This window comes from Microcaecilia unicolor, chromosome 10 (assembly GCF_901765095.1).
Source record: "Microcaecilia unicolor chromosome 10, aMicUni1.1, whole genome shotgun sequence".
NCBI lineage: Eukaryota > Metazoa > Chordata > Amphibia > Gymnophiona > Siphonopidae > Microcaecilia > Microcaecilia unicolor.
In genome coordinates, this window is record NC_044040.1 from 219,561,412 (window position 1) to 219,581,057 (window position 19,646).

Genomic DNA, 19,646 nt, shown 5'->3' on the forward strand with positions numbered 1-19,646 from the left:
TCCTTGCCAGGGGGATAACCTTTTTGGTGAGAAAGTAGAGGATTTAGTTGACCAGCTGAAGATGCTATGGATTCTCTCTCCCGCCGGGCATGTTCTGCTACTACCTCCTCATCTAGGAGGTTTTTTGGAGGGAAGAGGAGTGCTCCCTATTCCTATGCTAGGTGTAGGTACACTCCTGCTTCTCGGCAGCGTGCCCAGGCTCAGTCCCAGCGCGCTCGTTCTCGTCAACAGCGTGTGCCTAAGGCCACCGCGGCTCCCCAGCAAAAGCAAGGGATGGGCTTTTGACTGGCTCCAGTTCAGCATAGCCTCAGTAAATGTGTCTGTCCTGGACAACTTGCCGGTTGGGGGGAGGTTAATGTTTTTTCACCAAAGGTGGCCTCTTTTATAACCTCCGACCAGTGGGTTCTTCAAATTGTCTGGTTAGGATACACCCTCAATCTGTAATCCAAGCCTCCAAATTGCCCACCGGGAGCTCAGTCCTACAGCTCCCAGCACAAGCAAGTACTTGCAGAAGAACTCTCAGCCCTTCTACAGGCCCAAGCGGTCGAACCCGTTCCACCAGGGGAAGAAGGGCTGGGATTCTATTCCAGGTACTTCCTTGTGCAAAAGAAAACAGGGGGGATGCATCCCATCCTAGACCTAAGGGCCTTGAACAAATTTCTTGTTCGAGAAAAGTTCAGGATGGTTTCCCTAGGCACCCTTCTTCCCATGATTCAGGAAAACGATAGGCTATGCTCTCTGGACTTAAAGGATGCTTACATACACATCACAATACTTCCAGCTCACAGGAAGTATCTTCGATTTCGGCTGGGAACACAGCACTTTCAGTACCGTGTACTGCCTTTTGGCCTGGCGTCTGCGCCCAGAGTGTTTACCAAATGCGTAGCTGTAGTCGCAGTGTTGCTACGCAGACTGGGAATGCATGTGTTTCCTTATTTCGATGATTGGCTGGTGAAGAGCATCTCGAAGGAGGGTGCTCTGGAGTCCATGCGAATGACTATTTGGGTGCTAGAGCTACTGGGGTTCGTCATAAATTATCCCAAGTCCCATCTCACTCCAGTCCAAAAATTGGAATTCATTGGAGCTCTGTTGAACACTCAGACAGCTCGAGCTTATCTTCCTGAGGCAAGGGCGGACAACCTTCTGTCCCTGGTGTCCATGGTTCGAGCATCTCAGCAGATCACGGCTCAGCAGATGTTGAGACTTCTGGAGCATATGGCCTCCACAGTTCATGTCATGTCCATGGCACGTGTACATATGAGATCAGCTCAATGGACCCTAGCTTCTCAGTGGTTTCAAGTTGCAGGGGATCTAGAGGATGTAATCCAACTGTCCACCGGCTTTTGGAATTCTCTTCAGTGGTGGACGATTTGATCCAGTTTGACCATGGGATGACCATTCCCTCAGCCACGAAAAGTGCTGACGACGGATGTATCTCTCCTGGGGTGGGAAGCTCATGTAGATGGGCTCCACACTCAGGGAGCCTGGTCCTTTCAGGAAAAAGGCCTGCAGATCAGCCTCCTGGAATTAAGAGCGATCTGGAATGCTCTACAGGCTTTCAGAGATCGGCTGTCCAACCAAGTAATCTTAATTCAGACAGACAATCAGGTTGCCATGTTTTACACCAACAAGCAAGGGGGCACCGGATCTCGCCCTCTGTGTCAGGAAGCCGTCCAGATGTAGCTTTGGGCTCGCTTTCACGGCATGTTTCTCCAAGCCACTTATCTGGCAGGCATACACAACAGTCTTGCTGACAGGTTGAGCCAGGATAATGCAACCTCACGAGTGGTCACTGAACATGGGCGTAGTCTGCAAGATCTTCCGAGCGGTGGATCTTTTTGCCACTCAGATCAATCACAAGGTCCCTCAGTTCTGTTTCAGACTTCAGGCCCACAACAGACTAGCATCAGATGCCTTTCTCCTACATTGGGGGACAGGCCTTCTGTATGCGTATCCTCCCATACCTCTAGTACGGAAGACTTTGCTGAAACTCAGGCAAGACTGCGGAACCATGATACTGATTGGCACCCTTCTGACCACATCAGATTTGGTTCCCTCTTCTTCTGGAGTTGTCCTCCGAAGAACCATGGATATTGGACTGTTTTCCAACCCTCATCACTCAGAGCAAGGGGTCGCTTCTACATCCCAACCTCCAGTCTCTGGCTCTCACGGCCTGGATGTTGAGAGCTTAGAATTCGCCTTTTTGGGTCTTTCAGAGGGTGTCTCCCGAGTCTTGCTTGCTTCCAGGAAAGATTCCACGAAGAGGTGTTACTCTTTCAAATGGAGGAGGTTTGCCATCTGGTGTGACAGCAAGGGCCTAGATCCTCTTTCTTGTCCTACACAGACCCTGCTTGAATACCTTCTACATTTGTCAGAGTCTGGTCTCAAGACCAACTCCGTAAGAGTTCACCTTAGTGTGATTAGTGCTTATCATCTCCGTGTAGAGGGTAAGCCTATCTCTGGTCAGCCTTTAGTTGTTCGCTTCATGAGAGGTTTGCTTTTGTCAAAGCTCCCTGTCAAACCTCCACCAGTGTCATGGGATCTCAACGTCATTCTCACCCAGCTGATGAAAGCTCCTTTTGAGCCACTGAATTCCTGCCATCTGAAGTACTTGACCTGGAAGGTCGTTTTCTTGGTGGCTGTTACTTCAGCTCGTAGAGTCAGTGAGCTTCAGGCCTTGGTAGTGCATGCACCTTATATCAAGTTCCATCACAACAGAGTAGTCCTCCGCATGCACCATAAGTTCCCCGTCCTCATACCCGCCCTGGCAAAAGCAGTTTGCACACCTTGGACTGCAAGAGAGCATTGGCCTTTTACGTGGAGCGGACAAAGCCCTTTAGACAGTCCACCCAGTTGTTTGTTTCTTTTGATCCCAACAGGAGGGGAGTTGCCATAGGAAAATGCACAATCTCCAATTGGCTAACAGATTGCATTTCCTTCACTTATGCCCAAGCTGGGCTGTATTTAGTGGGCCATGTCACGGCTCATAATGTTAGAGCCATGGCTGCATCAGTGGCTCACTTAAAGTCAGCCTCCATTGAGGAGATTTGCAAGGCTGCAACGTGGTCATCAGTCCACACATTCACATCTCACTACTGCCTTCAGCAGGATAGCCGACATGACAGTTGGTTTGGGCAGTCGGTTCTGCAGAATCTGTTCGGGGTTTAGAATCTAACTCCACCCCCCCAGACCCATTTTTGTTCTGTTCCGGCTGCACTCTCAGTTAGTTGTTTATGGTTTCAGGTCAATCTCTGTTATGTCCTCGGCGTTGCGAGGCCCAATTGACCAATGTGCATTGTTTTGAGTGAGCCTGGTTGCTAGGGATACCCCACATGTGAGAACAAGCAGCCCACCTCCCCTTTTTAGTCGATTTGTTTCTTTTTATGCTTTTGATTTAACTGAGGAACGCGTTCAAGCAACGGGCGGGAAATCGGTCCGCGCTGCACGTGTGCCAGAAGACTCTAGCAAGACTTTTTAAATATTTTGCTTGCAAAATGCCGATTCCCAGGCCGACGCAGACGTCAACCCACATGTGAGAACAATCAGCCTGCTGTCCTCGGAGAATAGCTGCTGCAGGTATGTATCTTCGCTGTATCAGAAATTCTGCCGCTGTTACACACAGAGTTTATACATTTAGTTTAGGTACTGAATCGCTTGCCTAAAATAAATGGAAGTGCGGCATTACGTGTATATTCAGTTGACCTTTCTGTTTTCAGCAGGTGGGGAAGCAGTCACAGGCTGTGATATAAGGACCCGAATTTCCCAAGTCTCCTACATCCAGAAGCAGTACATGCTGACTCACTGTTCTATTAGCAGCGACAGGAGCCACACAGCATCTCATGGCTCCACCAGCAGTGAGTCAGCAGGTTCTCTTGAGCTTCCCTTCCCACAGTGCCTCGAAGCTGCTTCTCAGCAGGGCCAGAAGAGTGTTGTTCTGTGGGAGCCTTTGTGCAGATCCTCACCTCAGGCACGGACAGACACTACAGGCAGCAAGGTAAAAAAATAAACAAACGAACAGTAAATTCTGCCAAAGCTGACCTTGCTGGATAATTGTGATGGTATTCAAGTACCTTCTCCTCTCCTCCCCTCCACTGATTCCTGTCTCCTACTGGATAATTGTGGTGGTATTCCAGTACCCTCCCCTCCCCTGATACCTGTCTCCTACTGGTTAATTGTGGTGGTATTCCAGTACACCCCTCCCCCGATTCCTGTCTCCTACTGGTTAATTGTGGTGGTATTCCAGTACACCCCTCCCCCGATTCCTGTCTCCTACTGGTTAATTGTGGTGGTATTCCAGTACCCTCCCCTCCCCCGATTCCTGTCTCCTACTGGATAATTGTGGTGGTATTCCAGTACCCTCCCCTCCCCCGATTCCTGTCTCCTACTGGTTAATTGTGGTGGTATTCCAGTACCCTCCCCTCCCCCCTCCCCCAATTCCTGTCTCCTACTGGATAATTGTGGTGGTATTCCAGTACCCTCCCCTCCCCTGATACCTGTCTCCTACTGGAGACTGATGGTAATACTGAAGGATCCTGACCCGCCTGCTCCTGAACATTGATTTATGGCTACGAGGACCAGTACTATTTTCTAGCTGAAGTCTTGAAAAGTTATACTTTTACCAATGTTTAGTGCATTGTGGTACACCTGGTACTGGCTTCAATTTGTCGTGGCACGTCAATACCTCCCCTCTCTTTTCTCTCCAATCTTAACATTATCACCTTCCCTTCGCTCCCCCCACCACCACTGCTTGATATTTTCACCTTGTCTCCCTTCTCCCACAACACTCCCTGACATTACCACTTCTCTCCCTTTTCTCCCCACCCACTGACTTTATCTTCCCTCTTGTTCCTCTCCAGTGGTATCAGTAGCTTCTCTCCCCTCCAACCCTTAGCTTCCCTTCCCTCTGGCTGGCTTTGCTGCCTCTTCTGCTGATTCCTTTTTCAAGCTGGAACTGCATGGGGCCCCATAGTCTCATGAGACCCACTGGTTCCTCACAGTTCCCACTTTATAGGGAATCCGCCAGAGAAGGCCGCAGCAGCCTAAGAAGTTCTCCTGAGTCCTGCCAATGGGAAGCACAGTACAAGCTATGAGGGGAAATGAGCAGTGGCTGTGACCACCTTAGTTTCCTCCATGAGATACCAGTGTGCTGTGGCATGAACTTACAAAGTAGTACATTTAAAAAAAATAGGCAAAGGTATTTTTCACTCAAGACATGGTTGGGATCTGGAATTTGTTGCTGCAGGGCCGCTGAGAGCCGGAGCCGGGCCCGGGCCCGGGACAAGGCCGCCCCCGGCCCCCCCCATGTGAGGTCGCCGCCCACCTGAGATCGCTGGGCCCCCCGCCGCCCACCCACCCACCCGAGGTCACCGGGCCCCCCTCCACCCGCTATCAGGCCGGGCCCTCGGAACTAACCTTAAGCCTCCTTTCACTTCGCAGCAAGCAGCGGCAGGGCAGACCTCTCCTCCTTCCTTCCGTGCCCCGCCCTCGCGGACATTACGTCAGGCGAGGGCGGGACATGGAAGGAAGGAGTGGCCTGACCTGCTGCTGCTTGCTGTGAAGTGAAAGGAGGCTTAAGGTTAGTTCTGGGAGTGACGGAGGGCGGGCCAGGCGACGATAGAGGGTGGGCCAGGTGGCGGTGGGCCCCCCTGGAGGCCCGGGCCCCGGGACTTTTGTCCCCCCCTCTCGGCGGCCCTGTGTTGCTGGAAGACGTTCTAAAAGCAGTTAATTTAGCTGGCTTTAAAAAAGGTTTGGACAAGGTTCCTGGTGGAAAAGTGCATGAATCCTCATTAAGGTAGACTTAGGGGGAGTCAGTGCTTATCACTGGGATAAGCAGAATGGACTCTTAACAACTTTGTGGGATGCTGGCCAGGTGCTTGTGACATGGATTGACCACTGGGAAACACGATACTGGGCTTGATGAGCTTAGTTCTGACCCAGTGTAGCAAATCTTATGTTCTAACTTTAACTTTATATATAGAAGATGTCTTTCTGTGAAGGACTTCTGCCGAGCTTCCCATGTTAATCTGACTTTTTTAATTCCATTCAGAATAATATAGCCCTGAGCTCTGATGAACTTGCTAAAAAGCGGAAGGAACTGGTGAAAGCCACAATGTCTGGCCGAAGCTTCTCTTCCCCTCACGGGGAACTGGACATGCATCGACTGCGCTGGGCCCTGGAGAAAGTGTCACAGAGTGGAAATGAAGTGGACGGAAGGCTGCAGGAGCTTCTTGCTAACAGAGAGCATATCCGGAGGGCTAGCCTCACCAGGAGGAGTCTGGCAGACTGCAGTGAATCTGGTAATAGAAGGAGGGCTGCAGCCCCATAGCCAGTATCACATGACCTTCCTATTCTGTATAAGGGGACTCTGAGACAACACCTCCTATTCAGGCAGGGAGAGAGCACAGAGGGATCTTGTTTCCTCCTCCTAATAACTGAGGATGAGGCACCTCTTCATCCATTAATGCCTCATGCTAGGAAGTGGAAGGGGGGGGCAGGTCACTACTTCCTCTGTCAATGGATGGGGTGGGGCCACTGCTTCCTCTGTCACTGCCTGATACTGGGAGGTGGGGGTGTCACTGCCTGATATCGGGAGGTGGGGGTTGGGATTTCATTGCTTCCTCTCTCACTGCTTGATACCGGGAGGGGGTGGTAAGGGTGTCATTGCCTGATACTGGGGGTGTCACTACATGCTCCGTCCCTGCCTGATACTGGGAGGAGGGTCACTGTTTCCTCTGTCATTGCCTGATATTGGGGAAGATCTGTTTCCTTCATTAGTGAAGGGGAGGACTGTTACCCAAGTAAGAAGGTTGTCCTGTGACTTAGTATCTTCTGCTTTGACCAGACTAATTTTCTTTGGATGTAGGAGTCAGCTTACAAATTTTGAGGCACTGCAGTCAGCTGAGAATGAAGGGTTCAAATCTTGCCTCTTGCACTGAGGACCTTGGACAAGACACTTTTCCCTATATTGTGTCAGGTACAACTTGATTGTGAGTCCATTTGGGGAGGTAAATAGCTCAAGTACCCAAATGTAACTCATCTTGAACTCAGATTTGGAAAAGATAAGTAATTCAAGTTAAAATCCCAATCTACCTCCAAATCTCTAGGGGGCTTCAGAGGTCTCCTCCAAGAATGTATGGCTAGTGCCTGCCTTCACTATTGGCTCTTTTCTTCACCTATCCCCACCCCCACCCCAATTCCATCTTTACTTTATCTCTTTCTGTTAAATCCTCCAGCCTTCCATAGTTTCTCTCTTCTTCATCCCATCTCCCCGAGAGTCCCCCGCCCTCTCATCCCTTCCCCAGATTCTTCTCTCTCTCATTCTTCCCCTTAAACTGGAAGTTCCTGATCTTCTTCCTCCTTCAGGTCTCTCAGACCCCCTCCCTCACAGTCTCCTCTCTCAAACCCTTCCTCAGGAATCTATTTTAGTCATTTTGCTCCAACAAGCTCTCGACCTGGGTCCTGGAAAGCTTTCTCTTCAGTTTGCATTGACCAGAGACCTTGCCTCCTGTTTAGCCCACCTCCTCCTCTCATTAACCTACCTTCACCTCTTGCTGTTTGGCCATGGAAGCCAATGGGAGGCAGCTTCAGTGACACACATGGACCAACTGATGCAGCCTTTAACTCTGTCCTCTAAGGTCATAAATATTGCTCATCCTCAGACGTAGGCAGTGTGCCTAAAGGTTTGGTCACTATGGTGATCTGGCATCTGGGTTTTGTTGAGACCTGGCATAAAAACCACAATATCTCTTTAATCTGGCTTAATTAGATATAAATATAAGCATGGTTAACAATCACAGAACCAGAAGACACTCTCATGAAGACCTTCTGACTTGCAGCAGTTTCCAAATTTAAAGGAAATAATCTGTCACGTTCCCAGCCTCTCCTTCCACTGCAAGATTTGCCCTGTGACATGGCAAACAGTGACTCTGGGCTTCTTTTACAAAGCTGCGCTAGCGATTCCCACACGGCAAATGGGAGGAAGCCCATAGGAATTGAATTGGCTTCCTCTCAATTGCTGCACCGAGAATCGGTAGCATGGCTTTGTGAAAAAGCCCTCTGTGCAGAAGCCGTTGTCATCACATTGGAGTTTTTATGTAGCTCTTCCTGTATTCCTGATTGATTCATTTTATTAACGCAAGGTCCACTTTCTGTTACCTGGTTAGAATTTTGTTTGTTTTTCTAATCAGAATTTTTTAATTCCTTTATATTTCACCACCTAAGGTGGGAACATCAATGTGGGCTACCATTAAGAAGGGTTATTTTACCAATAGATTGAGCTATTTTAGCACAGATCCCATTTCATACAATGAGAGCTAGTTACAAATAACTGGGGTTAACAGTAAAATAACACGTCTTAATGGCAGCCCACATTGATAACTTTCCCTCTTAATTAAAGAAAAAAAAGTTATATTTATTTATTTGTTACATTTGTATCCCACATTTTCCCACCTATTTGCAGGCTCAATGTGGCTTACAGAGTACCGTAGGGCATTCGCCAATTCCGGTATGAACAAATACAAAGTGATGTTGTGGTAGAATAAGGTTCATATGTGACAGACACATTAGGGGATCTTAGAGAGGAAGAGTTATATGTCCATTGCGAGCTTTGGTTTCGTTGTCTGTCCTTGTCACTGCATTTATATCTTTCCAAAAAAGAAAAAAAAACCTGTTTTATCTGCTCTGCAAATATTGTGATCTGATTGCTGTGTTTCAAACTGGTTTATTGATATCTGTTAATCTGAGAACTAAATTTAAAAACTCTGTCTTTTCTTTAAAGTGTGCTGGGCTCTTCCCCTCCCCCACCTGGGTTTTCTGTAGACAATTTTAAGCTAAGGTGTGTCTAAAGCTTCTGCTGAGAGAGCTGGGCAATTTAACCAGGAGGTCTCTGCTTGTCTCCTGCCTGAAGGAAACTCAACAGTTTCTTGAATTGCTGGGACCAGTAGTTAAGCCAAGTTGACCTGACAATGCATTCCACATCAATCTGCCTACTGTAGAAAAAGCTGAGACCCTAGTAAAAATATAACGTACTGAAGACACCAAATGTATACTCAAGCATTTTGAAACATTGGATCTTGAAGACCTTCCTGATGAAGACAATGTAAAAACTTGACTAAAATACTATGGAATTTTACCATTATGCTGCACCTGATACTACACGGGTAACTAATGAAGCTATTTCAAAATCGGAATTATATGCTCAAATCTTGAAACACCAAGGAGTATCCTAGCGGCTGAATTTTGTAAAGAGTACCATGAAATAGGATAAACAAAATACAAATAAATATAATATGATGTCAGCATAATGCTTGTATTAGGTACCCAAAGAATCTCTGTTTTGCTTGGGTTCAGGCAGAGTTTGTTGTTATTTGCCCATTCCCGAATTGCGGCTAGGCAGGCAGACAGTTTACTCTGAGCTGTGGGTAGATCTGGTTCAGTGGGTATAAGTAGTTGCACATCATCAGCATATATGTAGAATTTCATGTCCATTGACCGAAGCAGCTCAGCCAGAGGCTTGAGGTAGATATTAAATAAAATGGGAGACAGAATAGATCCCTGTGGCACCCCACAGTCCAGTGCCCAAGGTAATGATGTGCTGTTGCTGAACAGAACTGATTGTTGTCTATCTGACAAATAGGATTTGAACCATGCACATATTGTGCCACTGATCTGCCAAGCTTGTGAGCATGATATTATCATCCACAATGTCAAAGACTGTTGAGAAATCCAGCAACACTATTATCGAGGCAGATCCCCGGTCAAGGTTTCTATGGAGATAATAAAAAGGGACCCAAGAACTATCTTTGTTCCATACCCAGGTCTGAAGCCAGATTAAAATGGGTCTAGCCAATTGCTTTCAGTTAGCCAGTCATTGAGATGAATGTAGACTGTCTGTTCTATAAGTTTTGCCAAGAAAGGAATGTTAGAGACTGGTCAGTAGTTTTCGAGGTTATCCTGATCCAGGGAGCTCTTTGGGGAGCACCACAGTTCTTTTTAGTATTGTCAGTTGCACTTCCACAAAAGAGGACCTAACAATTTTAGTGGCCCCTTCAAAGAGGTCTGTGCTCACTCGCTGTACTACCTTTGCAGAGTAGGGATCAAGAGGGCAGGTTGTCGGACGTAGACCTTTTAGGATTTTTTTCAAGAGCTTCCTCTGTGACTTTGTTGAATGAGTCTCAGATGGCTGTGTATGGTGGGGAGAGGCCGTGTTCTCATTAGCTGGTGGGAGGTTTGATGAGACTATCTCTAGGGTCCTGATGGAGACCTTTAATTTTGTGGGCAAAGTATGTGGTAGAATCATTGCTGGTTAGTTGCAACTGGGAAAGCTGGTTCTGTTGTGGGGTTTGCAGTAGGCCGTTTACTATTTTAAATAGTTGTTTTGTTGAATTTGTAGCTTGTTTACTGTGTTGAGGGAAATATTGTTTTTTGGCTGTTGTTATGGCTTGACAGTACATTACCAAGTGTTTTTTTTTTTTTTTTTTTACAGTTGAGCCTATCTTCATCTAGGTGAGATTTTTGCCGTTTTCTTTCAAGTGGCTCTGGGGAGAACCATGGGAAATGTGTGTGTGTAGTGCACAGGATCTTCTTTAGAGGGGCCATCGTTAAGCGTGCATTTCAGATATCAAACTATTCTGACACTGTTGTATCTTTTCATCCAATGGGGGTAGGAAAAGGCCTCTAGGAAGTTATCAGCACTCAGATTTCTCATGTCTCAGATTTCCTTATAAACTTTATTTATTTATTTATTTATTTATTGCATTTGTATCCCACATTTTCCCACCTTTTTGCGGGTTCAGTGTGGCTTACAATATGAGTTAAATGTTGGAAATACAATTTGTTACAGATTGGTTATGGATTATATTTTGCATAATTATGCGAAACAACTGAAGTGTCGTTGGGAGTGTAACAATGGAGCACAAACATTGAAACATTGGGAGGAAACAATGGGAGCTTAGAGGGCGATAAGAAGGCATAAAGACATATGATATATATGGACCCATCTGCTTTAGATGTCCTTAATAGAAATTTGATTAGAAAATGATCTATCCATGATAAGGGTGTTATCTTTGATGCCACCAGCCTTGTGTTTAAAGATATCTACCTCTTTGCAGAACACCAAGAATCCTACAGCTGCCATCATATTGAGGAATAGGACAAAACTATTGAACATGCAGGGACATATATGCTACAGTAATGATTGTCCCGGCAACTGCTTACTTAAACACAACGCAATAGCAATATTGCTATTGAGTTGTGTTTAAGTAAGCGTGTATCATATCGAGGAAAGCAGCAGTGGTGGTGTCTGGAGTTTCAATGTGTAGGTTAAAGTCTCCCATGATCAGTAACCTAAGGTAGCTCACGTTTACCTTAGTCACCGGATTCAGCAGTTCTTACACAGATGATGTGTTGTTGCGAAATGTCCTGTAGACTACTAGCAACCACATTGGTTCCTTATCTCCCAGATGGATTAGGAGGCATTCTGACTCAGACAGGCAGAGGATGGAGACTCTGCTCAGTTTGAATGTCTCTCGGATCAGGACTGCTAACCCTCCACCCCACTTCCCTTGTCTTGGTTAGTGAAGCCTGTGGTTCATAGTTCAGCCAATGGGACTCCAGCCAAGTCTCAGTTATTCCCAGGATGTCTAGGTGGGATGATCTGCAATTTACTAGGCCCAAATTTCCAAGTAGTGGTTTGTTAGTTGTGGGGGTTACTTGATATTGGTAGGCAGGTATCCCTGTGGGTTTTGCCTCTTGAGTTGGTGCCCTTTAGGAGGACAGGAAGGTCTATCACTTCTTCTTCCCCAAATTACTGGGATATATGAAGATCTTTATTGGGCCAAAGCACTTTCTTGTTTAAAGCAGGTAAGATTACAGAGCTCTCTAGCTATTTAGTATATCAAAAAGCCAGTTTGTCTTTGGCAGCAATTAACAGTGGAGTTTTAATTATACAGACAGTGCTTGATGAGAGTCTGCTTCCTAAGGTTCTCTAGGAGATATGTAGTCAGTGGGCCCTGTAGAACTGCTTATGCTATCTATATTTTGTTCTTTTAAATCTTGAAACAAGGTAAAATAGTTTTTTAAGTCCAGTATCTCTTCAATAGAGATGTAACATAAATAACTGAATTTCACTCGGAAGTTTTAATGCAGAGAGAAATTCAGGCAGGGTATCAATAGAAATCAAACAAAATAAAACATGGAAAAGAAAATAAGATGATACCTTTTTTATTGGACATCAACTGATAGTCTAACAGGATGTTTGTGGGGAGGGGAGGGGAGGGGGGAGGGTGATAAACAGAGAAATACAACTTTATGGTTTATAATGGGCTAGAAAACCCAGATCCTTGTTAAGTGCTGTCTGTTGGGTGTCAAAATATTCAATATGCTTTGAAGTCCCCATGCATACCTCCCACCCACCCTGTTAGACTGTCTATGAAGGACTTTTATATATACTGTCAGCTACCACATTTGCTTATTTCCGATCTGACGATCTGTTTGATTTCTATAGATTCTACATGGAATGTTGCTATTCCACTAGCAACATTCCATCTAGAATCTCCAATAGTAGCAACATTCCATGTAGAATCTCCAATAGTATCTATTTTACTGTCATAGTAATGCTTGAATGTTTTCACTTATATACACTGTCAACTAGCACATTTGCTTATTTCCGATCTGAGGAAGAAGGGCAACCTTCGAAAGCTAATCAAGAAATGTATTAAGTTATGTCCAATGCAAAAGGTATCATCTTATTTTCTTTTCCATGTTTTATTTTGCTTGATTTCTATTGATTACCTTTAAGTGTGAACTAACACGGCTACCACACCTCTCTACTTAAGCAGGGTATCAGAAATTTAGAGATAATACAAGTTAAATGTATGAATTTCAACTCACAGATTGCAGTTATGGGTTCATTATGCAGTTTATGAGCCAAATGCAGATCACTGGAGACCTTTTCTGTTTTAGATGCAGCTCAGATCACAAGCAGAGAAAGTGCTTGCTTGAAAAGAGCAGGGAGGCACTGCTTGCTTAAACCACACGAAATATTGACTCCTAAGTGTTCCCAGCGAAATCTTCTGTGTGTTTTAATACAAATCTTTTATTCAGAAGCATGCCTGGTGGGGGAGGGGGTGGTATGGGCTAACGGAGTCAATAGTGGTGAGAGGGGGGAAAGGGCCAGGACTTCCTTCTCTGTCACTGCATTTTTTTCTGTCCCTTAGGTAACTTACTGTCCCCTCCCCAGCTGGATTGGGATACTTTTGTTGATCCTCAGTACCTCTTCGCACCCTCCCTGGCAGCAGAGGACACAAGTGAGGCTGAAAGTGCCAGCCAGCCAATTCTTCAGTGCCGTGTGGTGGTCCAGGGGCTCAGTGCTGGCAAACCTGTTGCCTGGGAAGCAATGGTCAATCTGGAGTCTTTATTCAGCGCAAGGGAAATGAAGCAGGAGGAAGAAGATCAGCACAGAGAGAACTTCCTGCACCAGCTGACAGCAAGATCCGTTATCAGGGACAATGAGAAGGCAGCAGAAGGAGAGTCGGAGCTGGAGCGTGGTGAGCAATGCAGCGCTTAAGTGCGCAGAACCCTGCAGGAATGAAAGAATTAACAGCCAACTACTGCAACCTGACTCACTGTGTCTAGTGCAAGAGAGCGTGAGGAGTTCCTAGCTTACTGTCTCTGGAGCGAGAAAGCGTGAGGAGCTCCTGACACAGTATTTCTAGTGCAAGAGAAAAGATGTTTTTGCTGTCAGTTGGTTGTATCTGTTTTTACCTGTATTAATAACCACATGTGTTTGACTTTTGACACACAAAGGCAATTCTTTAACTAGGTGCCTCAGGTTTGGTGTCCATTTGCGTGTGTATATGCACAAAAAGCTGCACTTATCTGCATAAGCGCCCTACGTGCTGTTCTATAAGGGCAGGCCACAAGTGTAGGATGCTATAAGTTAGGCGCAGTCTAAGGCCAACGTAACTGCAACACCTCAATGTAAGGTGCACTGATGACGGCTTACGCTAATATTTTACAATGGAATCTGGCCATCCAGATGTCATTGTATCATAGGATCTTAGCAGCATCAGGGCACCTACAAGGGGGTCTCTATTTTCTAACCATCATTGAACCGAAACTCGTTTTTGGATACAAGTATGAATAAATAAATAAATAAATCTCCTTGGGTTAATGTTGGCGTTTGCACATGAAGATCGCACACACGTGTAAACAGCAATTTCAGAAAGTCACTACTTACTGCTGGGGTTCAGGGCTTGGCTGTGGCTTAGGCAAGTCAGAAATCTACACTTGTATTCCCCAGTGTACATTGGAAATGTTAAAAAAAAATGTCCATGTCGAGTTTCGTACCAGCTTGGAGGCTTCCACAAATGTGTAAATGTGCTTGTTTTGCCCAAGGCTTTACACAAAGGATTATTCTCCTTAAACCCCCACCCTTCCTGTTTACTTTTGCCTCCAATTTTTAAAACATTGCCACCTCCCTACTTAGTTGGTGGCACTGAGATGTATTGGCTTGTACGATGGGCCCACCTAGATATGTATATACTATGTAAAATACCGCATTCAGATTGCATCTTGATCCAGCTCTGCCCTTTTGTGGATTCAGGTTCCGTGCGCAGATTCCGTTTGAAGGCAATTCAGTGCAGCAAAAGCTGTGGCGTGGTATCTATGTACACATACATGGAGACCATCAACTCTGCCACCCAGGAGCCACTGCGGTCCTCCCTGGGCATCCACAGTGCAGGTAAGACCCTCACGAGCATTCAATTCTTGTATCAAATTGAGGCAGCATTTGTACCAGAGGGAGAACATTGCTCCTGAATCTTAGAACCACAAATCTGAATTTCTTTTCTATTGAAAAAGATTTACAGCCATAGCAGACCACAAGAGTGGGGTCTGACTGCTATATGTAGAAACGGAATATGATGCATTGACAACTGTTTAATTTAAAGGATGTGGATTCATTCGAAAATGAAATGGAAAAAGGTTGTATTATTTCATTCAGATAAATCAAAATCTCAGACCCTCTGGGTTTTCTTTATTGTGGAAGGTTCCTGGTTCGCCCCTGGTCCTTTGTTTTTTCAGGTTCATCCTTTTGCAGGGTTTTCTCTCCCCATTGCTCCCTTTTTTTTTTTTTGCTATTTGTGGCTCAAAATAAAGGGAGCAATGAAATATTTACTTTGGGGTTTTTTTGCCATTAAGTCAGTGAGGAAACAGAAGCAGTCACGTCCATGGTTTACTTTTAACCCAGACGGCCATCTCCAGTGGGAGATGGGAAAAGGTCCAGATCCAGTCTCCTGCAAGCATATTTCCAACAGCTTAATCCCAGTTTATCTGAAACTGAAATTAAAGCAGAATCTATCACAACCAATATTCTGCAGTCAGGATTTTAGACTTATCTCTGCTTCTACCTGTTTCGATAGAGAATCTATTGGGTTTTCCTAACTGAGTTGTGTTGTGTTCTGTTTTTTCTATCTTTTCTGGAAGTGTGTCAGTGCTATAACTATGCTAAGCAGGAAACACTAAAACCCAGGCTTTCTAAAGCCACTTTGTGCAAGATGGACAGTCTACGTAGCTGCGCAGTGTCTCTCATCACCTCTCCTAGAGAAACAACCAAACTTGTTAGCTTCTCTCTGTCACTGCCCAAAAAGAAAAACCAGACTGACATGCACTTCACCAACGGCCAAATCTGGCATTTAAAACAACTCACAAGTTTTCTGTAGAGGATCTATGTTCCTGGTTAATGCCAAAATATAAAACCCCTAATAGTTCTTTTTCAGTTATATTTTATAATTTCTCCGTTATTACTAAAGTATACCTTAAATGAGAAAGAAAGAGAAAAATTTTTTCTAAAAAAGGAAAAGCTATGCTCATAACTTAGTAACTGGTGACGTAAGCAGGGAATTCCAAGCCACCTCTAACACTTTTAATCCAGTGATCACAGACCAAAACCTTTTCAGCCTGGCAAAGAGAGAGTTCCAAGAAAAGAGAACAGTGAAATGAAAAAAACATGTCTACTGCAAATATACATTCAAATCTAATCCTCGTTATCAGAACTGCATGTCAGCTGATGTAATTGGTGGAATCATTTTCTCAAGGATCATACTGTGTGCTTTCCCATTGAAACTAATTAGGAAAGACTTACACAAAATCCTTTCTCTCTCCCTACATTTAGCTGCTCAGCCTGGCTCACTGTGCAGAAGGGAGGTGGTCCAGTTCTCAGTTAGGAGGCTTAAATCAGTGGCGTAGCTACGTGGGGCCACGGGGGCATGGGCCCCCCAAATTTCCTCTGGGCCCCTGGGCCCCAACCCCCGCCAGCTGAATCCTTGTCCAGCGCCAGTCTCCAGTGCTGCCGTGTTGCCTGCCCTGCTGTCTTCCCCTCACATCCGGACCGCTCAATTTCACTAAAAGGAGCGTGCAGGACGTGAGGAGAAGACAGAGCAGGGCAGGCAATGCGGCGGCGCAGGAGACCGGCACTGGACAATGCTTCACCTGGCAGGGGTTGGGGACCCCCGCCAGCAAAACCAGGGGCCCAGAGGAAATTTGGGGGGGGGGGGGCCCATGCCTCCATGGCCCCACGTAGCTATGCCACTGATTTAAGCCTCCTAACTGAGAACTGGAGCACTACACCTCCCTTCTGCACAGTGAGCCAGGCTGAGCAGCTAAAGTAATTGCTGCAGCGAGGTGGCAGACCAAAATGTGCCCCCCCCACCTCGGGCTCTGGCCCCCTCCCACCACGAGGTCTGCCTACGCCCCTGGCTTAAAGACGTTGAAACTCAAGCCTGTTACCGAGTCCTTATACAGACTCCCTCTGCCAGTCTGTGCTGCCTTAAAGCATGGCATGATGAAGAGTTCTTGCAATAGTTACTTTCCCTACTTACAAAGCATTTTAAGTTATTACAGCCTTAGGGTCATTGGCTGCTGCTGAGAGTCCGGGGTCCACTCTGCTAGGTATCTTGACGCTGCCTTTTCTCACTCTTGCTGAATGCCTCTTTGCAGGACTAAAATTCATCAAGCACCAGGGGTCTCGCTCTGGAAGCAGACGCCAACGCAGCTGCTCCACAGGCCTGGGACAGAGGAACGGCTCAGAGGATTTGGACGAATCTTTCCTACTAACAGGTAGTAGCATGTGAATATAAGAACATAAGAGCTGCCATACGGGGTCAGACCAAATGTAGCCCAGTATCCTGTTTCCAACAGTGGCCAAGTCAAGTCACGAGAACCTGGCAGGATCCCAAAATGTAGCAAGGTTCCATCCTATTTACTACCATGGAGAAGTAGTAGCTTTCTCCAGGTCTAGTTTAATAACAGCGAGTTGATTTTTCCTCCAGGAATTTGTCCCAACCCTTTTTAAACTCAGCCACTCTTTTTTACCACATCCTCTGGCAATGAGTTCTAGAGCTTAACTTGTTGCCAGAATGAAAAAAATATTTTCTCTGATTTGTTTTAAATGTACTACTTAGTTAACTTCATGGCCATGTCCTCTAGTCTTTGTACTTTTTGAAAAAGTAAACAATCAATTTGTGTTTATCTGTTCTGCTTCAATCGTGATGCTCAAAACTCTGGCGTTGTTCCGAATAGCGCTGTAAAAATACAGCTGGAACAGTGCAGTAGAACAAAGCCCTAATGCTCAAGGCTAATGAGATGCAAATATAGGCAGGCTGATAGCGTTGAGCATTAGGGAGTTTGGCAGGAGGGTTGTGCTGGCGCATGTGCAGAACAGTTCCGTGGTAAGCTCAGCTCCTGTGACCAATTCAACTGGTAAAATCCGAACGTGAAACACACCTTGGCATCTGTTGTCTGCGGCCTAAATATAAGCTTTTTTTTTTTTCGTTCTGGTTCTGGAAACCTTGGCTTTAAAATTGTCACCCCTGCCAATTGCCACAAATGGGGTAGTATGGCCCCCCTCCTCTAATTTGTTAATCACTTTTGTTAAGGGCCTAATCAGGTATTTCCTAAAGAATTTATAAAACGTTGTGTTGAAACCATCCAGTTCTGTGGCGTTACCATGGGTTAGATTTTTAACGGTCTCTTCCTCCGTTATTAGACTGGATAATTGATCCACCTCCCCAGTGTCAAGCTCGGTAGTACTTACTCCATTTAAATAATGATCTATGTCCTCTTGTTCTTCCAGCTTAAAGAGTTTTTGATAAAATTGAACAAAAGCTTAATTAATATGTTCATCATACTTCTTATACTCTATCAACATGTTCTATATGTCCTGGAATATAAAATATAAAGGGGCAGCTTATGAAAAGTTTCCAGTCAGGGGTCAAATGTAATAGGTGGAAAAGTCTAGACTCATATATTGCAGAATGAGGATGGCCTTTTGGTTGACAATAAGCTTGTTCCCTGGGTGGATCCTGGATTACCTCTAGGTTTTTCATGTTGGTGAACTGCTATGGGGGTTACAGCCTGTCTCACTGACACAGACTACCCAATAATTACCGTGGATTCTTTTGGATTCGTATCAAGTAAATAAGGCCTTTATTAGAGGAGCTAAATTCTACAATGATTAAGGTATATACAATGGTTAGAACATATACAATGATTAGCTCTATACACACAATGATTAGCTAAAGAATCATTACATCACTGGTCTCTACATCTAAGCAATGCAAAGAGTTCTTAGACCAGGAAAGGAAGCAATACAGACACTATACATACAACATCACTGGTCTCCATCATCCAGGCTCTTATCATCAGCTGGGGAGTCCTGTTACAGCGAAAGCCAGGAGCTTTTTTTTTAGACCAGGAATAGATCCTCTGCGCAGTCCGTAGGTTACTCACAGATGAGCTCTCACTCCGCTGTGACAAGCCCTCCCTTTTCATTAGTCTCTGAGCGCACATTCAGAACTAGGGAAAGTTTACAGAATGCTTAAAAGAAAAATTACAGAATGCTTCTCTGTTTAGGACTGTGGGAACGTGGTCACATGCTTTCCCAAGCCTAGGTGGCCAAGCTGGACTTCCGAAAACAAATGCCATCCTCCCCTTCACATACCAAATTAGTTAAGAGCTGTGTCTTATCTTCTGCCTTCCAACTTGTTTTTTGTATTTACAAGAAAAGTTACTTTCGGTCAAAGACAGAGTTGAAAAACAATCTTTTAAAATTCACTTCCGTTACAGTTGGTGTTATATTGTGAACTGGAACTTTTTCCTATAAAAATATGAGAACAAATGGGTTTGCAAAGTGGGTTTCCTATGACATCAAATCAATTAATTGGATTTTCATTTATCTCTGTTTCAGATCGAGGAGAAACTCCTGCTTCTCCCATTAGCCTGTCGTCTCCTTGTCGCTGGGAGAAAGAAAGCATCACAGAAGGTGATTGTAATTGATAAAGAGCTAAACCACTCAACCATGGTTTTCTGCATATGTACATTCATCTGTAGATGTGCTGTTCTCTATGTACACAAGTATTTACTCTTTAATATCTTTGTTCTCTACTCGCTCTCCAGACTAGGTTTAATACTTTTCTAATATTATCAGCCGCTTATCTGCTTGGTATAAAGCCAGCCAGATTAGAATGAACTAGTTTCAGTAAAACTGTTATCAGTCGGGTAGCAAGTATTTTAGTAAAAATGTTAAAGTTCACACCCCCAGAAGCGAAATGGGTCAGTAAGAACCAGGTTGCAGTGGGTCCTTCCCTTCT

At 45.2% G+C, this 19,646-nt stretch overlaps 1 protein-coding gene across 4 annotated transcripts in view; it reads left to right on the plus strand.

Moving 5' to 3' along the window:
• VWA5B2 (von Willebrand factor A domain containing 5B2) overlaps window positions 1-19,646 on the plus strand; it is a 111,235-nt gene that overhangs the window by 75,455 nt on the left and 16,134 nt on the right. For 3 of the 4 annotated variants that reach the window (XM_030216390.1, XM_030216392.1, XM_030216393.1), the window contains exons 14-19: window positions 3,717-3,994; window positions 6,047-6,296; window positions 13,215-13,544; window positions 14,603-14,740; window positions 16,996-17,115; window positions 19,244-19,318. In XM_030216390.1, coding sequence (XP_030072250.1) covers window positions 3,717-3,994; window positions 6,047-6,296; window positions 13,215-13,544; window positions 14,603-14,740; window positions 16,996-17,115; window positions 19,244-19,318 — 1,191 coding nt within the window. The remainder of the gene's footprint in view (window positions 1-3,716; window positions 3,995-6,046; window positions 6,297-13,214; window positions 13,545-14,602; window positions 14,741-16,995; window positions 17,116-19,243; window positions 19,319-19,646) is intronic. The other variant, XM_030216391.1, reaches the window with a different exon arrangement.